This window comes from Symphodus melops, assembly GCF_947650265.1.
Source record: "Symphodus melops genome assembly, chromosome: 22".
Taxonomy (NCBI): Eukaryota; Metazoa; Chordata; class Actinopteri; order Labriformes; family Labridae; genus Symphodus; species Symphodus melops.
In genome coordinates, this window is record NC_136712.1 from 6,465,039 (window position 1) to 6,487,198 (window position 22,160).

Sequence of the window (22,160 nt, forward strand, 5' to 3'; positions counted from 1 at the left end):
TAAAATTGTGATCTTATTCGTTCATTTAGGTATTTAATTACTTTCAAGCCCATTTCAAATAATTAACAGTATGTTTCAAATGTTTCACCTGGCTGGAACACAAGCGCAATTATGGAATAAATTACAGTTAGATAAAATACATTTATAAATTGCAAATGTATTCCTACATGCAGTTGACAGAGTCAAAATCAGAAATAGTCGAATAATACCGTAATTCATATATAAGATATTCAAGGAAGACATTTGGGTGTCTTCTTAGATATATTTTTTCTAAGAGTCACTGTAATTGTGATTGGACTTCTAAGACTTATTGTCATTTTTAGCCTGGTGTTTGTTTAAACTTTTAGTGCACTGTTTTGACACAATGATAAACCAACACAGACTGACAATACAAAAAAAACACAAGGGTAATTTAATTCAAATAGTACAAATCATGGCTTTAGTCAACCAACATACAATGTGGACATGTCGATCATACAATACACAGAATTTTGTACAGTGAAAATAAATAAAAGTGAAACCGTTAAGATAACTCTTAATATCTCAGTGAGACTGAACACACTTTAATGATGGATGTAATGACAACTTTTGGGTATATTATTCAACAGGCGATTTTGTCATCCGAGCTCAATGACGTGCTGATTGAGAAATACCATAGATAAATCTATGGGGACACTCATAGGCTAAAGTACACTGTCATGCTGAAATTCAAAATATGATAAACAGGCAATAGAAAAACAGCATGTGCAATTAGATGAACTCTGAATTTATATTGCAATGATACATTTCCAAAATAGGGTTTAATCAGTCAGTAACATTTGTATTTCCTTACAGCGAGCGTTTAAGTCAATGTAGCAGTATCATGACCCTGGTGCCTAAAGGATCCAAAAAGTCCACAAAATATTTCAGCATTGAATTAGAAAAGTTTTTTTTAAAAATGTTTTTATTTCAGAAATATCCAGCTGTGGTCTAACAGCATATTTAGTGGCGCATACATAAAGTAGTAGTTTTCCATTCCAACCATGTAACTGTCACTGAAGTCCATCATTGTGTAATCCATGCTGATGTTAGATAACCATTCCAACCAGTCACTGTTTCAAGCGTCCCATCAAAATAGACAATAAATACACATAGAATACAAACACAGAGAAAGACACAGCTGATAAAGACAGAAAGGCAGTCATTTTTTAAAAAGATATGTCACGGAAACAAACAATTTTGGGATTGAATTATTGCAGAAGTAAAAAAAACAAAAAACAACAACCCTTATTTAATTCAATCCAATTCAAAAAACTTTATTTGTCGCCGGGGGAAAATTCTGATGTTTTGATGATCTACTCAGCATATATAACATTTTTACGTGCATGTGATTTTTTTTGTTACTTCCTTGTGAATACTTTCTTGGCACTGAGCCATTGCCCTTTGAGATTTGTGGCGAAGCTTTTGTAAATACCAGGTGAAATGTCATTTCTAGCAGCATCACTGATGTGACACCAATCCATACATTTCTGTAGCCCTTCACTCCCATCTTTCATTCATTGTTAGAGAAGCAGATATAATAGAATGAAGAAGGAACTTTCAAGGTTCATTGCGTGCATGCTGGCAGCTGCATATATAATATGCATGTGTGTCTGCAATGTTCAGTTCAGTGGGATTTGGAAAACAAGAGGCAATTTCCCTCCTCTTGTCTCGTTACATCTTGTCACTCATGGCTCCCTTCCCCTTCCCTTCCTCGCTACCACCTGCATCTCTTTAGTCCCTTCTCGTTTTAAGATGCAAAGTGTTGGAGGAGATAAAGTATCCATGGCAACAACAGCCCATTGACTTGCTGTCTTTGCAGTTTTTATTTTATTTTAAGGAGTTTCAAAAACCACAATAAAGGTTTGTCATTAGAGACTTGGTTTGTGGTTGAGTTAGGTTTGTTTAAGTCAACAAATCCACTTAAGGTGTCCAGTGTCCAAACACATCTCTTGATCCATCCAGATGTCCTCCTTTAAACGAGAAAAAGCCGAAACAGCAGCGTAGTCCTTTATCAAGAGACAAGTTTGGAGAAGGAGAGACAGGTGAGGAAGAGTGTGGCAGAGAGGGATATAGCAGAAGCTCGTCCACAGTCATTGGCGTTCTCCTGCGGGGACAAAGCAGAGACAGTGATTAAACAGTGTTTTACCCTTTTTTAATATTGGGTTTTTATCTTTTGACATCAAATTTATTCTATCAAGTAAAACCTTGAAACTGATTACAACAGTGCTTTTTCAGATTGATGTACTACATTTTAGTGTACAGATCCACTATCATAGGAAAAGAATAAGTGTGCTTTTATACTCAAGCGTGTTAAAATAATTGCATTATTTTGGCACACTGAGATAAGACTGCACCCCCCCTCTCTATCTGTTTGCAATCATATCTGTTCCTGCATGTTACTCACTGTAAATGTTACGACTAAAACCTCAGCATTACGTTTATTATCATTATTCAAATTTTTTTTTGTGTGTTTGTCTTCTCCTATCTGTCTCCTCCAAGCCCAACAGCAGAACAGCTTTCTGCCTATTCAAAGGAAGTTTGTCCTTGCCGCTATTACTTTGCTAAATGATGGTAAGTGTTGCTAATGGTGGATTAATGTTGGGTCTCTGTAAATTATATAACAAAGAAGATGTTCTAGACCGGCTCTTTTTAAAAAGCGTCTTGAAATTACACGTTACATAAGGCTCTCGTAATAATGGTTGATTAATTGGTTGATCAATTGTGCCAAGATTGGCTGCAAGATTGTGAATCCAGATAAACCAAGAGGAAGCTAACCTGTTCGTGATAGGCGTGGCACGACTCAGGGCGTCTTCGAACCTTCTGGGACCTCATCCTGTCACACTTCACAGAGGCATTATGTACAGCGAGGTCAAGGGGAAACATTAGAACCTGACAGGTGAATATGTTTGAAATATTAGCTTCAAAGTTGAGCAATAGAATTACACATTTGATGTGCACGTTGCACACACAGGATCTCAGAGCTTGCTAGAGTAAGGTGAGCAAGGTCACAAGAGGAACAACTTTATAAGAAAGAAAAAAACACAATTAAATTGGCCTTGCTGCAATATCAGCAAAAAAGAACCAGCGCCTTTGCAGATACTGTATGGGAACTGCAGTGAAAATGGAATTAATTTGGGAAAGTGCTACCATGCAAGTGAGTTATACCCCTAAAATATAACCTGCCCTGCCAAATCTTAAAGTATTATGCTGAGCTGCTCTGAGTCAGAGTTTCACTGCAATCTTATGACGAAGTATGAACGGATTTCTAGAGATGAACTAGCAGTGACTGAATAAGAGAACACCAAAGGATATATTTGACTTCCATGGGCTCCATAGTGATGGGTGGGTACTGTCTGGAGCAGTCACAGTCGGCCTGCACCACCAACATCAACAGGTTGGTCTCTGGGATCTGATGCATCACGAACATCCTGAAAAAGCACACATGCACAGACAGTGTGAAGACGAGGCCACACACAAAGGAAAGCCTCTCATGTCATTTATGGCAAAAAGAATGTTTACACTTATAAGGACCTTCTATATAAATCAAGAAATAATATTAGTAAGAAAAAGATGTCTCACATTTCTATGGGGGATTTTTTTGTGTGCAGATTTAATGTTCTGTTTTCTTATTTTTTTTATAAAGTAATTACTTTGAAATTCAAATTGTAGTCCAGCAGCGGTATTATAAGGAAATCTAAGTGCTGTGTTAAACTTCTATTGGCCTCAAGAGGGCACTCACACTCAACCGATAAGGACACATTTGCAGAAACAATGCAATAACCACTTTACTTTTTCATTTGTTTTTAAACTCAGTAGTATGACATTATGCTTCCTTGTCTTTCTCCTTCCCCCCCAACTCATTGTTCCTCCTCATCTCTCTCTTTTCCCATTTCCCTCTCTCACTGTAACTCTCCACATGCTTCTCAGACTTTCTGTATAACCTCATGCGCCCTGATCTAATTCTGTTCCTTTCCACTGCTTTCCCTCTTCCTGATCCTTTATAAAAACACACGCTGCTCTAAATACGCAGAGTGGAGCAAAACCGTAGAAAATGGATTTCAGAAGGACAATTTAATATGACTGGTTGAGGGCTTAGAGAGCACTGCAGTGCAGATTTGTGCGTGCATTAAAGTGGGCTTACTTTTGGCAGCGTCCACACTTAATAATGCTGTTGGTCTCTTTGACTGATGGCTCGTACACAAAGCTGGGGTACTCGGTGTCACACGGCTGCAGGATGTCCCCTCTTTTCTTATGAGCTGAGGCTAACAGAGAAAGAGATACAGGTCATTTTAGAGCTTGAGGATATGAATGAGTGTGTGTGTGTGTGTGTGTGTGTGTAGAAGTGCAGCATTTTGTTGGTGACTGACAGGCAGTGTTTGTGACAGGAGGGCGCTGGCTTCTATTTAATGGTTCACGATTCAGCCATTAATGGCTTTTTCTGCCATGACCAGAGGTGGTTTAGCTAGCGTACCTGAAAGATAATAGAATTCTATGTCCCTGTTTGCATAGCTACAATGATCAATTTGTAAGCAAAAAGAGCAGCGAGATGGTTTCTCTAAAATCAAGTTGTGGTCTCTGTTTTTGTTTGACTTCTCCAGAATATCTTCATGTTATTGTAACTTTACGCATAGTAAATAAAGCTGTGCCTTTTCACACTGAAAACTACTGATACAACACACAACTAATCATAAATGATGTCGATTATAGCTAAAAAAACCAAGAGAAAATGTCTGTCACAAAACAAAAACACTACCGGCCAGGTACTCACACGTGGCGTAAGATGGCTTGGCTGGATGGAGAATGGAGATGATGGTATGGAGTAGGAGGTAGAGTGGATGATTGACAGGCAGTGTAATGAGGTGGGTGAGTGTGTGATCGATGGAGAGGCAGAGGCAGATGAGAGGTGAGAGGATCAGAGGACACAATGTCGTTATTCTATAATGACCCGTAGGGTGGTAATCAATGTTTCACACACGTCACAGTAAACACTAATACAGTAGGGAGTACACAGTGAACTGATGCAAATGAAATGAGTGGACGGGTAATGGAGAGTCTGGACATCCTACCATACAACTAATGTTAATATTTAGATATTATTGATATGCAAATATTGTGTGTGATCCAGATCTGCTCTGTGGTTTGTGGGGATTTAAATGGTGTGTAACGCTTTATGGAGCCTAAAAAAGGGTATTCATCAAACCAATAAAGAGAGTTTGACCTTAACTCGCAACACATCCGTCACAAGGAGCTCACCTTCAGCGAAATTATCCATGTGCCAGTAGCCACAGATATTAAATTCCAGGAGAAACCTTGTGAAGAAGAAGAGGAGAGAGAGAGAGAGAGAGGCAGTGAATCAGGCGGCCATTAGAACAGACCACAGCAGATTGCAGTCAGATTGCACACAGCGTTCAAAAAGTGGGCCAGGAACTAATGTCATGTCATGGGAATATTAAAATGGGTCCTCAAGTTATTCAGCAGTTATTAGTTACTGATTTTTCTTAAATTGGATAACCAGCCCTTTCTTTGTATTTAAGTTGCGTGGAGTTGCTTTTAATAGTCAAAAGACAAAAATAAAGGTCTTCTAGCATTCTTTAAATGGTATCAGAGAAGAGGTTGAGAGAACTCTCATAGATGTATAATACTAATGAAGCTACTGTAATGCTAGGAGGCAAGGAGCTTCACTTAGCATCAAGAATTGAAATGGAGAAACAGTAAGCAAGGTTTTGACCCATAAGTCAGCATTTACATTTTTACAAATAAACACATGCACTGTTTGTGAAATCCTTCGAATCAAATAAATGTAAAAAAACATGTTGTGAAATGGCTTCATGTTGTCACTATGAGTGTGATTGTTTCTGATCGATCCTGGTAATGATCTTTGCTCACAACCTATCAAGCTATTTATCTCCATACGAAAAGCATACAGTTCTGAATAGTGATTCACTTTAGACAACTTGAACAGCAATCCCCTCCCGGAATTGTTGGTTGTCCCTAGCAACACTTACAGCAGAAAGTTGGAGAGGAACCACTTGAGGGCTGAAGCCAAACCATAGAAAGGCTGAAGGGATGGATATAAATAAAGGTTTGTGGTTAGAGCAGAATTGAGGAGACCGTTTTTGTTATAAAAGTGCATATAGAGTGAGGGGGTTGTACATACACTGAGAAGTGGACGGGCGCTGCTGACAGAGTGAGAGGTCATCTTGCACATGGCCTGGTAGTCGAACAATGACACCCTGGAGAAACACAAATCCAGGTGTTGGCTCTTAAGTTTTGTAATTGCTTATATTGACTCATGCTTCCTTTAGATCCACAACAAACAGAGTTATACAGGTGAAGTGATGCACTGCTTTACCAAGGACATAAAGAACACAGTGAAAACCCATCTCAACACTACAATTAATTTCCTTTAAGGAGCCGACGCAGCGTTTTCACCCTGTTGTTTTTTTCTCACCGTGTTTAGTCCTTATGAGCATTTACAGTCACATCCACACACAGAGCTCAAAAACATATACACGCACAGTCGCCCTGAAGTAAATGCATGCTCTAAACCCCGTTATGTAATATCCTGTGACAAATGAAGCATGACAAAATCTTTTAGCTTTTTTAAAAATAGCACATCACTCATGAGATTTCAAAACATAAAAGACGGGCAAAAATGGAAGAGGGAGAAAAAAGAGTGCAAAGAAACTGAGGGGGGAAGAAAGAGGGCAAAGCAGGAGTATCTGAACCACATGTACAAAGAAAGCAGCATCAGCTAACCTCAGCATGTAAACAAAAGCAAAGCTTCTGAATCTCTGTAATGACAGTAAAGTACAAGCTTCAGGCTATGGTATGTATATGCATACTGATACATGGCTCAGGGGTATAAGAATGAGACTCAGTAGAACAGTAATCACTTCTGTTTGTGATACAGCATGGGGAAAGCGTGTCATAAAATTCAGGTTCTAGGAGTTCAGTTCTTGTATCACAAGCAGGATGCACAACATGAAACTTAACATTATAATGTGGGGAGACTGCAGCGTCTGTCGGAGAGATCGTGTACTAATAGTTCGATGTACTATCCTGCAGAGCAGGGGATTGGAAGCAGACATTACCTTTTGAACATGCCCATTCTGATCAGTGTTGTCATCACTGATCCGTCAACCTCGCCGAAGAACCTTCCAGCCTATTGGTAAAGAGAAAGGGCAAAACAAATAAACCCCAGTGATACAATGTGTAAGTCTGAGCGTGTTCAATTAATTATGATAATAAGGCGACAAAGCAGATATTGACTTCCTTCAGCCCATGTTCCTCCTTTCCACTTTCACCTCGGTTTGAACCGTGTGATCAATTATTCATCAGATTGTGTTCACTTTTGTGTTGTTTGAGAGGTGAGGTTTCTTATCACACGTGATTCTGTTGTTATGCTCCCTTCACAGAGTCTTAAGTAAGGATTTGCTTTTGAATGCATACCTCCACATTTGGGAATTCAGGATGTCACCACTTTCACGTCTGGATACTGGATATTTAAGAAGCTAATGCCAACTGTCAGTTAGCTTAGCCTAAAGACCAAAAATATGGAAGCTAGGTTGACTTAGGGCCAGATATGTACATATTAAACATGTTTATTTACTCCTCTTACTTCGTTTGTGAGACAGACATGGTGACTTTTTTTTCTGCTGTTATTTTGAGGTGGAAAGAAAACACTCAAACTTTCCAGCTATTTAAAGTCAACACTGAAAGTAAACAGAGGGCGCCTAGCAGTTATGAAATGTGACCCATGTACAGAGGCTATAGTCCTCATCGCAGCATCCATGAGTTCACATTCTGCCTCAGCTCTTTGCTGCATGCCATTCTACACTCTCTTCTGCCAACATTCCCCGTCTCTTGTCAACTATCCAGTCCAATAAAAAAAAATATTAACATCAACTCCAGAACACTTTCGTGCATATTGTTGTTACTTTAAATACTTGTGTTTTTAAAAAAGAAGTATAAAGAGTTATGTCTGTTAAGAATACTTGTGAACCTGACACCTTACACACTGAGATTTGTAACCTGCCTCTTTCTCAAGAAAAACTCATAATCTTGGCTGCTACACTAAAACCACAAAGCATCACTGCCGTGTTGACATTTTGTTGTGCTGCATATATTCACAGACTCTTAAGCTTCAATAGTGCTTTGCTACTTATACACTGGTTTTAATTCATACTGCATTTCTACTACTTAAACTCATTGATAGTTTCTGTGGGAAAGGAGTGTAATTTGAGATGTGACATTATCTTGTCAGTGCTGAGACAAGCATCGTAATATAGGTTTAAAGTTTTAAATTGGTCATGGGAGTAATCTGAAGAAATGATGAAGCCTCGACAGGATGTGTACACTGCTGCTTGACAGTGTTTGACTGAATGAGAGAGTCCAAAGTGATTCCAGTCTTACAGATTGTGAGGCATACAGCTGTAGCTATAAATCATACACTGGTGATGAACATTTATGGTCTGTCCTTGAAGCTTTTTCTGCAAGGTCAGGAATATTGACAGGCGTCTCTCAAATAATCAGTGAAAAACAAGAAGGTGTTGGGTGTGCACTCACATCATTACGCTGCTTCGAAATGAGGACAAAGCCATTATTGTCAATCACGTAGCACTCGAGTTCCTGAGATGAGAACAATAGACAGAAGTAATTACTTATGTTAGACAGGAACTGTGTCACCCCCCCACAGAGAACATAACAGTAAGCGCAACGATTTCATGTCTAAATTACCTAAAAATACAAGATAATGATGATAATGAGTCTTTTTCTGGGAATAAATAACAACTTGTCAACTTTTGGAGAAGCTTAACCATCAAGATATGTAAAAGCAAAGTTTGCTTATTTTATTTTAGCAATATTAAACTATCTGACTTATACTAGACTTGTACTTACATAGCTGTCACATCGTAAAGGACATGCCCATTCTACATCAGAGCACTGAAGGAAAAAAGAAAGATGAGAATAACAATTATGTTTCACCAACAACTAACAGCACAAGAACTTTGAGGATCAGAATCCGGTTTATCGACAAGTAAGTTAAACACATACAAGGAATTGTCTCGGTGTTTTGGTGCAAATACAATAAATATAAAAGTAAAAGAAAAAAAGAAGACAAGTGAAGAAGAAGAGTGAGTACAGGAAAATAACATGTAATTGTAAATCCAGGTGAAAGTGATTGGGAGTGTTTTTATGTTTAGTGTGAGAGGGGAGGGTATGTTTGTGTATGACATGAACACATGCAATGCCAGAGGAGGTGTTATGTTTGAATGCGTATGTGTCAGTGTTGACAAGTGCTTTTGTACGTGTGAGTGTGAGGAGGTGTTTGGCGTGTGATATGTTTCATCTACCTGTAATTAGTTCCTGAGTGTCTTGTTTGCAAGCTTGAGCATGTGTAATTCCAGCATGTCAGGGACTACACTTTACGTGTGTGTATGTGTGTGTGTGTGTGTGTGTGTGTGTGTGTGTGTGAGATCTGCACCAGTTGAGGTGTGAAGCTGACTTCACAGAGCTCAGCATGTGATTAAAATGAAACTTTTACTCAGAGTGAAAAAATGAAGAGTGATGAGGAAATGATTTGTACTTACATCTGTGTCGTTTGGCTGAGAGGACGTGCAACAAAGAACAAGGAGCGATAAAAAAGCGAGAATAAAGAGGAGAGAGAACATTACTTCAGTTAATGATGTGTAGGTCAATCCAATGAATAGACGGTTTCACTCCATTGCTGTTAAATTGAAGTTGAAATAAATCCTCTGAAAGTAGATGTTTCACAAAAGGACAAAAGTGTTTTTCTTTTCTTTTAGAATGCTAAATAAGATTTATCATTTGTGCACTCACACATGAAACATGCTAAAGTTGAAGTAAGGTGTTTGGTGCTTCCTCCAATCAACAGGATTCAGCCTTTGCAGGTAGATACATTTAGTCCTCCCTTTTTCTTTCCTTATTGTCAAAGTGTTTACATGTCTCCTCGATATGTCATCGTCTCATCATTTGTCTGCTGTATGTGCAGATTTGTGTCCATGGATGATATGTCTTTGGCATCATGGTCGAGCTATACAGAGCGTGTCCAAGTGTGAATGAGACGATCTATCATCCTTTTCGATCCCATTACAGAAAAGTGTCAGACTTTCTCCCCGCCTCCTGAAATAAACGACCATCCAGGCAGTGGATAGACAGGAAGGATGATCTCTTCCTCCTATGTTGATGGCCAATAGCTCAGCAACATGAGGGGAAACTGTATTGTATAGTACTGTGTTCTGATAATTATACCAGCCAAACAAATGGAGAAGCCAGATCCTCTAATTAAAACTCACTGGTCACAATCTTTATCGGACTAATAAACAACCAATGGAAACTTTGGGCCAGCAGTAAACTTTTTCAATCGATAGGTGCATGAAGGAAATAGGCCAGCAGTTTCCGAAACCAAAAAGGGTTCCTTTACTTATAATGGTGTGCATGATTGCTGCTTTGATTTAAGTGAAATGCCCAGAGTTAAAAATGGTTCATTTCATCCTCAGGGGAGGAGTGTACTACATTTCTTATATTTCCAAAATGGCACAGCCAAAGTTAAACAGTAAAGGTTTTTTCAATTCAGGGCAGAGATAACCAGCTAGACAACCAATAAGTAAAAACACATCTCACTTTAGATGATCTTATTTCTTATGGTACATCCAATGTGTGAAAATGATGTACTCTTTTTTTAAATACCGGTAGCTTTCTTAGGAGCGCTGGTTTAACTCAGTCGGTAGAGCAGGCGGCCCGTGTACAAAGGTTACTGTCCTTGTCTTTTATTATCGCTAAAATGAACCAACAATCCTGACAGCAGCTGATGGCCAATGTTAGCTTTTCATGGCTGCAAAGTGATGAGTGTGAGCAATACAATTTTTCAATAATTTTCAAAAATGCTGATTTTTGATGTGATGCAAAAAGCGTCATATTGCATCACATGAAGAAAACTTCCAGGCAAAGAAAAACATATTTTTCTCGTCTCAGGGCAAAATGAGGGTTGGATTCATGACCATTCAACACTACTACCATGTTTCTAATGATACACAGCTTCATGCAAATGGGTGAAGTATCCATTTAATGCAAATGCTTCTTTACAAAAATGTTGAAATTGCCATTTATAGATCAACCTTATAAGATCAGTCTCTGTGTATTATCAGACCTCTTAAGGTCTGGCATCATAGCCCGTTCATCAACCATGGCTGCAAGTCAGAAGCATCTTCCTGAGTCCTTTTTTCAGGTGAAGATGGCTCGTCTAAGAGCTCCGGGAAAAGTCATTTGTTTTGAGAGCATCAATTATCAATCTCGCTCCCTGAACCTCGACGTCTGCTCACATATGCATCTAAACTAAAAGTAAGCAGCACATTACAGCATCAAAAACACGCTCCATTTCTAAAGGTTATAAACCCATGAATAATCATGTTTTCAGGCCTTACACATCATCATTTCTGCCACTATGATTGTACATTTTCATTTCATATTCCAAAAACACACACAAACACAGAAACAGTTTGCAAGTCATAAACACAAGATGACAGTGAAAAGAAGAACAGCTGAGTCTCGTCAGCGAGATTAAGAGCTTGCCAAGATGTGAATGGCAAAAAATCTATCATCTCTTGATTCTCATTACTACCACCTCACAGCTTCTCAATGCATCTGCACTCACTGTCAGACAAATAATGGCAGCAATGAAGTGTGAGAGACATATGGCTCCTGACACTGCAGGATTCACACTGTTTATTTTAACGTGGCACACTTGAAACTGGAGGCTTATAGATATAGTCAAAGTGGTAACAAGACGTGTTAGAGGAGGAAGGCTATGAAGTATTCAGTGTTCATTTTTCTTTGATTCCTTCATTTTTAAACAGCATAGATGCGCGCAAACACACGCGCACACACACACAACAGTAGGAAGAGCAGAGTGTGCTGTACAGTGATGTCAGAACATTTTTCTAATAACATCCTGACTGATTCCTATTAGATGGCAGCTCCTGCTTTTTTCCTCCCCTCACCTATTCATAATTCATCTTCTAATAACATTTCATTTTAAGGCAGTCAGCCTTATACTGTAGCTGTAAAGTCTGGGCTTTCCCTCACTTATGTAACTCCTCCCTTGGGTCTATGGGGACTCTGTGTAGTGTTCTTTATGGCTGTGGAAACACAAACAGGATCAGGCTCTACCGAACAATGTGTATTCAACTTTACCGGTGGAAACAGGCCTTTAAAGTAAGAATTCCCCTATAAATTATATTTTTGTAATTAACGCATGTCAATTATACACTTTGTGGGATTCTTATATTTTAAACGTTAGAAGAAGGAGTAGATAGAACATGTCATTAAAGGCTGATGCATAAACATTTAAATTCTATAAATTAAAGCTCATGTGAGTACATTTCTGTTTGTATTGATTTTGGCGCCCCCTGTGGACAAAGCAGTAACATTTATCTCTTTGCTGATTTCTTTTTCATCCGTGTGTAATTCCTGCTTTTGGACAAATAAAACGGTGTCCTGATTTTGTTCAAACAATCAATCACACCTCTTGTCAAGAGTCTTTACGTGCTGTAATTGACGTCTTTTGACACTTAGCTAGCACCAGTGCTTACAGGCTTTAAAGTCAGTACATAGAAATGTTCAGTCTTGTTAGTGATACTCTCGTCATATCGAAGCATCACTATTAAATATTGTTTTCTTCATAACCGGCAAGGAACTCATCACGAGCTTTAAATGCTCACAATGCCAATATAACATGGAGATCTAAATGTTAAAACTCATATCAAGATATTTTCTTTCACTCGACAGTCTCAATGCTGCCTCTTTGTCGCCGAACTAGGCCAACATTATGACCTATTTTATTAGCAAGCTGTTCTGTTACTGGGCATTATACCTCCCACTGAATATTTGTATTTCATTTAGGATTTACAGTAAAGAATTTTCCACCCCTGAAGGAGCTTAAACTTAAAAATAGACCACAGACAGGGTTCATGCACACTCCCATATGTGCACACATGTGAATGTGTGTGCATGTGAGTGTGCACAGAAACAGTATAAAAGAAGAGGGCCTGACAGTGAATACATGACAGGAGGATAATGTGATTATGTAAGATATCTGGGGGTGAGAAGGGAGGGTTGAGGAAAGAGACAAGGAGAAAAGAAGGGAGTGTTGTTGACGAAAAGGAAAGAATTAAGAACAAATGAGAGTAAAAGCAGGAGAGGAGAGTTGGTAAAAGTGCAATTAATAAATGACAACGAGAATGACTTTCCATGTAGCATTAATGTTAGGAGTCACAAGGCTGCAGTAAACGATGCTAATGAGTTCTTCGTTGATGGGTATGGACATAACAACACACTCGTGCACAGATGGTCATCCATCTGGTCTCCGTCAACATAACACACATCAGTAAAAATAGACATGTTCAGGATTTTCTTCTTCAAACCTCCTTAAACACAAATATCGTTACTACACGCAACACACATTTAAGAGCCTCGCTGTGCTACCAATCCATCATTTAACACTAAGCCAGTAGCCCTAATGCTCTTTTAACGGCTGTCATTTATAGCTATGGGAGCAGAGGAGAAGATCAAACACCTGCTAAACAAAAGCGGCTAGTCTAAATTAAGCATGCTATCTTGAATTGAATGTTTTTGTGTCGGAGAAACAATACGATGCTCCGAAGCTGATACGAGTACAGTTTAACTATCGAGGTAGCACACAAAAATAAAGACTCCATCTTTAGGGCTAGATTAGTTTTTCAATAATGGGTGCAGTGATATGGAAAAGTCCAGGTTAAGCTGAGAAATGAGCAAAGTGTAAGGGCTGTAATTACAAACTTATGGAGGAGAAAACAAAGCTTTAATAATCGGTGACTTCCTGGACTCCTGAAGCGGCCATATTGTTGTAGATGTATAACACAAACTTATTCTCCCATTGGAATTTGTTTTTTTGTTTGAAGCCTGCAATTCAATGTCAAACTGTAGGTCCAATTAGGAAGACAATCTGTGAGGATAAATCCAAACAATAAGAGGGTAGCAATATTCCTCAGTAAATGAAGAACAGCATGATCATGGTGTTTTTATTCCACTAGCATTCCTAAATATCGCCATCAATTTTGCTACATTTCTCATTAGTGCCAGCACAGTGCTTCATTTAATCTGTTTTATAGAGGGCATTAAAAGTACACACACACACACACACACACACACGAGTATAACTCGAACATGACAAACTGAAACAATCATACAATAATTACTGGGTTTTATTCACAAACAGCGCACAGTGGTACCTGACATTCATCATAACTTATTATTATTTCAACACAGCTTAAAAGAGCAGAAAGTTGTAAGCAGGTGGCAGCTTAGTTGGCGGCCAGCTTAAAGTAGTATTTAATAGTGAGTTTTTCCTTTTTTATTATTTGTCAGTGTTGCTTTTTGTTTAAATTGAGGTATGAAACTCAAATTAAAGCATGAGGATTCATGAGTGGAAGATCCCCGAAATGAAAATCGGTCTCAGTACTTGTAAAAAAAAGAACTATTTAAGTGGAGATCCTGTTTGAACATACCTGTGCCGCGATGGCCCAGAATCTGGACTCCAGCAAAGCCAAGGTCATCTGGACACCGATGGCTGCAGAGAGAGAGGACAAAAGGAGAGAAAGTGATGACGCATTAAATGCAGTTAATATCTGACCATCAACCTTAAAAGAAACAAACCCAGTGAAGTTCAGATGATATGTTGAAGGAGAGGAAAAAGACAAGTGGAATAAAAAGGAGGAAGAGGAAGATGATACAGACAGATAAGTACAGTTTATACAGTGAAGCTTACATATAGTATGGGAAACACTTCAGCTAAGGTGAGACTGGAGTTCTCCATCCTAAAGTGTCTCTTTCTCCAATGCAAACATTATTAAGCTGTACAAAAAAAATGTCATGGCAACTATAAACTAGCACATTGTACACCACATGTAGCTACACAGCATGGTCTTTCATAACACTCCATTGCCATTGTACAGCCTCTTTTCTTTGCAGAACATAATGTCTGAACACATCAATGACTGTGATTCTAATTTATCCAATCAAGCTAAAACTCCAGGAGCTTATAAAAAAACAACAACACACATTTATGATGACAAGTAGTTCTCACTTCAAGATCTATATTTGGAAAACAGGAAAAATGTGGATGTCAAAATGAGCGCTTGTGTGTTTTATCCAGCCCAGCATAGTGAGCACATGAAATTGCATGTAACTCATTTGTTCATTGAGGAAAAACACATTCAATTCTATTTTGTGTCGGCAGCTGTCACCCTACTGCGGGTTCAGCACACTTTAATGTTCTGATAGTTATAAAGGCACATTTAACACTGCTTGCAGCTCTTACTGTTGTATGAATTCTTAAGAATTAGTCCATTGACCTTTGACTCAGTTTATGCTTGCTTTAAAGTAGACATGCAGTATGTGCCTTTTCTTTCGTTTAAGTTTGATTCTGGGGCGTTCGTTTCAGAAGAGAGAGTGGGGTAAGACATGTGGGAAAGCAGACACAGGTCGGATCTGAATCCTGTCCGCTACAGCCTCTGTACATGGGGTGTGCCGACCAACTGCCAGGTCACCGGCGCCCCCATATGAAGAAACTCCTTCATGGCAGTTCTTAACTTGTTCTCAAGAAGTAGAAAAAAACCTGAAAACATGGAGAATATGCACATAATGCTACATTAACGTCTCCCTGGTGTGAAGAGTTTAAAGCCACATTGTGAGTGTCATCAATCACATGTAGATATTAGAGAAATAATAATACAGCCTGAACTAACTTTGGTTGCAATAGCTGTAATGATTCTTTCAGTTTAACTGGTGATGTCTTTAAAAGTAATGATCGTAGCAGCAGTACCAGAACATAAACCAGGGAGAGAAAGGATATTAATGAGCTGAATACCTGAACTGAGACTGAACGACTATAACTCTCTGTTAACACTCAGGCTGGTGGAGTGCTGTACAGATCAGCTCTGCCTTCAGAACTTCACTGAAATCCCTGAACAACCGGCCCGCTGAGGCTCAGAACTGATGTGTGTGTGACTATTCTTAGACGTGTGCGTCCAACCTCTGTCTACAACACAGCACTCTGGGCCACAAAACATTAAGCCAAGAATTAGCCAGCATTCGTACATGTTTCTCACACACACACACACACACACACACACACACACACACACACACACACACACACACACACACACACACACACGCACACACACACAGGCATACACACACACTTACTCACTCACACAGCAGCAGCAGCAGCGATTGCTCGTGTCAGCTTACAGCTGAACGTCCATCAGCATTTTAGTCCGCGTGGTAATGCAGAAAAGGGGCCATAATTGCATAAGTTCTCAGTGTGCACACTACACCCACACTCATACAACAAATACACACCACTGCGAGGGATGATATGACACTTCATATTAGCATCAAAGACTCAGCGTTTTTTTTCCTCCCAGCATGCTTTGTTCAGACAAACAGGGAAAACCTCCACAACGCTCACAATACACAGAACACATATAAACACACATGCCTGCGCACACAAAAACCTCAGGTAGAATAATTACTCTAATGGAGTCAGGTGGCAAAATATATATTTTTTTTTCTTTAATGAAGGAGATTAGTGGGTCGGTCATTTTTAGGTCTGGTTGCAGGCAGTAGAGCGAAGAGGCTCAAGTTAAATTCATTAAATTATTTAAGTTCAGACCTGAGCTGTACAGCAGAACAGACTCTACTGTTCATGTTTTATTCCATACAATACAATTAATCCCAGGAAGGGTTGACAAGAGATTTCTCTGCTGGTTCTGAAGAAAGAAGATGACCCAATATACGACCCTCAGTTTAGACCAATGGTATGTTTGCTTTAAACCATTGTGTTTTGCTGAATTGATATACAAACTCATAAAATATTACTTTGTATCCAGTCACTTTTTTTTCCATATTTTTGTAGAAGAAAACCCCCCAACAATAATCACACCAGCTCATACATAACATGACACAAATCTATAAAAGTTATCACAAAAATTCAGGAAAAAAAAGAAAAGAAAAAAAGAAATATGGGCTTTATCTGTGAGTTCAAACTTCAGTCTAAGCACTTCACAGAGAGGCAGCAAAGTACAGTATCGGAAGTCGACGTAATAGAAAGGGAGGCAAAAGGAGAAGCTGAGACTTAATATTGAAGATGACAACAAAGGGCCAGTATGTTCTAATTAAGGGTCCACACTTTATAGTTAAAAGAAATGTTCTACCGAGGAGTGAAGCCCGCATTTAATTTTTAAAATTCGGAACGCATTCCGTTACGCTTGTGGCATTATTTTAAGTTAAATATACTTCCCCACTAAAAAGTTAGCAGACTATATGATCGGCTTTTGAAATATGAACACCAGGAGAACCAAGGAGGAGGCAAATAAATATATAAATATATATATAAATAAATAAGTCAAAAATAAGACAGTTCACTTTTAAATCAGTGTGAGACCACTATCTTTGCAACTCCTTGCATGACTAAAAACAAATATATATATATATTCCACTTTGAATCTAAACATACAACTTTGCAGTCTGCATTTGAAAAGGATCAGCATAAAAGTCAACATCATTTGTAACTGGAGAGCTCAATTTACACACACTGTGGTTAATGGTTAGTCTTATTTCACAGTTCATAGCTATAGGCTGAAATGTTCAACATCTCACTAAATTATGCTTCAAATGCGATTAGCTGATGAATAATGCATCAGCGAGGGGAAGAATAAACCTTTATCTACTCATGGGGATCAGTTTTGATGTTGTAAGAAAAAGGCTCATGAGGGTGTGTGTTTCAGTTTCTGGTCTGTGTGTGTAATCGATTGTGTCCAATCTCTTGAAATCCGATTTGTAATCCTGTAACCATTCAGCCTGTAGGAGGTCATGTACATATATAGAAAAGTTTGACTATAGCTAATGAGGGAGCTGTCTAGCTGTTAATAAAGCTCAGAGTATCAGGACAGCAGTTAAAAAAAAAAACACAAAAAAAAAACACAAAAGGTTCAAATATTCTACCTAGCAGGAAAAATGACAAAACACAGAAGCAGATTTTCAAACTTGAGAGGACAGTGATTCCTTCTCAGACCTGAATCTATAAAAAAGTGACATGTTGGAAAATGTTATGATCTGAATGTTTTGAGCCATTCAAACTTCCTCCTCCAGATATCTCTCCTCAAAGTGACCTTGTAGTCGCCTGCCTCTGCTATAATCGCAGATTAAGTGTTAAAAGGCCATTATGGAGGCCAGCGGTAATCTGCCTTCTTTCCTTCTTGGTGTTGGAGGCCGGATCTAATTAAAACCATCACACTGATCTGAGTGTGAGTGTGTGTGTGTGTGTGTGTGTGTGTGTGTGTGTGTGTGTGCTCTGAAATAGAGGCTTTTGTTACAACATAATATGTCTGCAAAACTAGCCAGCATTTCTTAGAATGAACTCGGATTGCTTACAAGCATATATCAAGGTTCAAGGTTCAAGGTTCTTTATTTGTCAAATATGCCACATGTTAAACATACAGCACAGATGAAATTGCATTCCCCCCCCCCCCAGTGCAAACCTGCAGTGCATAAAAGAGCACTAAAGAAAAAACTAGCAATACTGTACAACAAATAACTTAACTAAAGACATTTGGACAACAAATAACGAACAACAGACAACAAATAACTTAACTAAAGACATTTGGACAACAAATAACGAACAACAGACAATCGACAGACAAGGCACTTGTGAGTGTTTCGCTTTGAGGTAGAATGTGGATAAATTACTATGAGGTAGATAAATTACAGTATTAACAATATAAACAGAGTGCAGATTAAAATACGAAGTTAAAGTGAGGTAGTGTACAGTAGTGCAAATAGCAAATTACTATGAGGTAGATAAATTACAGTATTAACAATATAAACAGAGTGCAGATTAAAAATACAAAGTTAAAGTGAGGTAGTGTGCAATAGTGCAATAGCATAGTCAATACAGTTCAATAACGGCTGTGCAGAGTTTTTAGGGTGCGTGAATTAGTGGAGCATGCGGGGGGTGGAGGAAGGGGGTGATGCCAGGTCCTGTAGGGGCAGACTGTGGCAGGATGAAGGGGGGGGATGGGGGGCAGAGGGGGCAGAGGGGTGAGGGAGGGTAGTGATGGGGATGGAGGGCAGAGGGGGCAGAGGGATGAAGGAGGGTAGAGAACTGAGGGCAGAGGGTGGAGGAGGCGGAGGGGGGATGGGGGCAGGGGCAGGAAAGGGGATGAGTGGACGAAAGGGGGGGAGGGCAGGGAGGGAGTTGAGTCTCCTGACAGCCTGGTGGAATAAACTGTTCTTGAGCCTGCTGGTTCGAGCACGGAGACTCCGCAGTCTCTTCCCAGACGGCAGCAGGCTGAAGAGGCTGTAGGACGGGTGGGTGGGGTCACCTGCAATCCTGGTGGCTTTGCGGGTGAGCCATATACACCACAACATGCATGACCAAGCATGCTATTGAAAATGAGTGTGTGTGTGTGTGTGTGTGTGTGTGTGTGTGTGTGTGTGTGTGCGCGTGCGTGTGTTTTCAGGGGTTGGAGTTATGCACTTATGCAAGAGCGTATCTTGAACACTCTCAATTTGAATTGCAATTAGCATGAACTGCCAATCAAATAGGAGTACGCTTTCAACAGGAAATGAATTAATGAGGAAAGAAATAAAACATGCAAGCAACCGAGAGCCGGAGTTAATTGGTTATTACACTAAAGAGATAGAGGGATGTGAGATGGAGGGGTGCAAACAGTGGACAGCAGGATGAAAGAATGTGTTAGAAAGAAGGGGAGAACAGAGTACAGGGCGACAGACGTGAAAATAGAAAGGAGACAAAGAAAAAAACACACTTAACTGAAAGATGAACATTAAGAGAGAGAGAGTCAGAGTCAAAAGGAAACAACGACTTCATGAAACATTTGCATAAACACAACTAATGCTGATTTAAAGCAGTGGACAGAGTGAGTCTCAGCAGACTTAAGGAGCCGGTTAAAAGCTGGGCTCAATCTGTCTACTGCTATATACGACAGCTATCCATACCAACTGTGTGAATGTAGCACAATGAAGGAAACACGTTCAGCTGTAAAACAGAAGTTTTAGAAACACGGGCTGCGTAGTGTTCCAGCTAAAGTGTGCTATAAATGAACAGAGCGACAGCAAGAGAGAGTGAGAGGTGAACAGCGCGCTGGCCTTTTGCTAAATGGAGCGATGAGAGTATCAAGAGTGTGACAGACTGTGAAGAAAGAGAGAAAGAGGAAGAGAAGGAGAGAGCGAAGGCAAACCTATATCTATGTTTGTTTTTTCACTCGGTGGAAAACAAGTGTGGTGACTCTGCAGTTTAAAGTGAGTGCACATTTACCACATTTGTGACATCGTTTACCATTTAGGGTGAGCTTGTTCGAGGGTGACACAGGAGGTCAGCTTCAGTTAGATGACCAGCGAGAGGAGCTAGTGGTGCTGGTTACCTGACCAAGACCCTGGAGTCCAGGTTAAATATATACGCACGCACGCACGCACGCGCGCACGCACGCACGCACACACACACAGTCAATAAATTAAACTGTCACAAGGGCTGGGTCTCTGGGAACACAGAAAATAGGGCCACTATTGGGGAGGTCATTTTATTCTTTAATGTTTCCCTTTCACGCACACACGCGACACACACACACACACACACACACACACACACACGCGACACACACCAGACCAACAGTGGAAAGAGTATAGGCAACGAGGTAACAAACACACAAACACACACAGTACAAGGTCGTCATCAGAGCATTGGCAGTGTAATCAAAGGAGGGATTAATTGATATAATGGAGTCAGGAGGACCAGGTGAAGGGAGGATGACGGAGGGATGAAAAGGGATGTTAATGGAGGACAGGAAAAGGCTAGGACTAAAGGCTCATGGGAGATGAAAGAGGATGAATTGATTTTTAATAACGTTATAACTTCCAAAGCCTTTTCATTTCAACCGAGCGTGGCTTTCAAATATAGAGCGAGCAGGATACAGTGTGTGTGTGTGTGTGTCTGTGTGTAAATGTGCATTAGAGTATTCTTGTCTCTTATACATATAATATGTGTGTTTGTTTCTTTGAGTGTATAGAGACAACACGAGAAGAAGGGAACGGGAGGTGAGGAGAGAAAAACAAGAAGTTGGTGTTTCGAGAAGTGTTTGTGTTTCCAAATGTGTGAAAACAGCTTCATATACATTTCACACCTTATTTAGAAAGATCTCTCTGCTTTATCAAGCTGGAGTGTTTTATTTGTGCTGAACTGACTGAACATCTCAGAGGGGATTATAAATCTGTTTCACCCTGTGATCACACAAAGGATCACTGTTGATGAACAAGAGTGACGTCACAGCGTACTGACACACCTACAGGGACATGACATCACTGCAGCACGATGATACTGAAGGAGGTTGGCAAAACATAACTGAAGTGTTTTAGAACTACTTTTTCATTCCTGAGATGTGAAAACTAGAAAAGGAAAGGGAAAAAAGGAAAGAATTTTCTTACAAGACGATCGTCTTTACCTGATACCATTAGTGGCTGTAACAACATTTCTCTTCCTAAAACTCATCTTCCTGGAACATTTCTTAAAATGAAGCACATCACTTTGTCTGTTTTGATAAACTCATTCATGGGTAGAAAAAAAATGATTTAACGGTGCAGAGCAACTGGTGGACAGTTACGAGGTGTTGCTGTTCAAAGATAAATAACAGAGGGTGGTGCAGGTATTTTACATTTCCATCTATGAAAAGCATAAATGCTCGAAAACACCTCTGGTTTCTCTGTATAAAAAACGTGGTTCAGATATGCTAACGTTACAAACTTATTAGCATCGATGCTGGTGTGTCTGACTCTGTATTTATACTAATGTTAACAAAGCAAGCATTTCAGAGTCTGCTGTGAGTGTGACAGTGCGTCAGTAAATTAATTAAATTTGATATGTTTGAGACTGAAGGAGCTGCGAACATTCATCAAAGACTCAAACAGAGAAACACTGTTAGCGACGACAGTTACAGGGTCAATGTCAACAGAAAAATAGGCTGCAGATATCTCATAGCAGCAACTCAATAGAGAGTAAG

The 22,160-nt window shown here is 39.5% G+C and overlaps 1 protein-coding gene across 5 annotated transcripts in view; it reads right to left on the reverse strand.

The window, feature by feature from the left end:
- Positions 1-396: 396 nt before the first annotated feature.
- cacna2d4a (calcium channel, voltage-dependent, alpha 2/delta subunit 4a) overlaps positions 397-22,160 on the reverse strand; it is an 84,873-nt gene continuing 63,109 nt past the window's right edge. For 3 of the 5 annotated variants that reach the window (XM_079335646.1, XM_079335647.1, XM_079335645.1), the window contains 13 exons: positions 14,589-14,650; positions 9,615-9,629; positions 8,923-8,967; positions 8,590-8,652; positions 7,116-7,186; positions 6,179-6,254; positions 6,027-6,079; positions 5,275-5,330; positions 4,790-4,810; positions 4,163-4,283; positions 3,331-3,449; positions 2,797-2,876; positions 397-2,125 (listed from right to left, as the gene is read on the reverse strand). In XM_079335646.1, the coding sequence (XP_079191772.1) occupies positions 2,033-2,125; positions 2,797-2,876; positions 3,331-3,449; positions 4,163-4,283; positions 4,790-4,810; positions 5,275-5,330; positions 6,027-6,079; positions 6,179-6,254; positions 7,116-7,186; positions 8,590-8,652; positions 8,923-8,967; positions 9,615-9,629; positions 14,589-14,650 (875 nt within the window). In that variant the 3' untranslated portion in view covers positions 397-2,032. The remainder of the gene's footprint in view (positions 2,126-2,796; positions 2,877-3,330; positions 3,450-4,162; positions 4,284-4,789; positions 4,811-5,274; positions 5,331-6,026; positions 6,080-6,178; positions 6,255-7,115; positions 7,187-8,589; positions 8,653-8,922; positions 8,968-9,614; positions 9,630-14,588; positions 14,651-22,160) is intronic. The other 2 variants (XM_079335649.1, XM_079335648.1) reach the window with 1 other exon arrangement.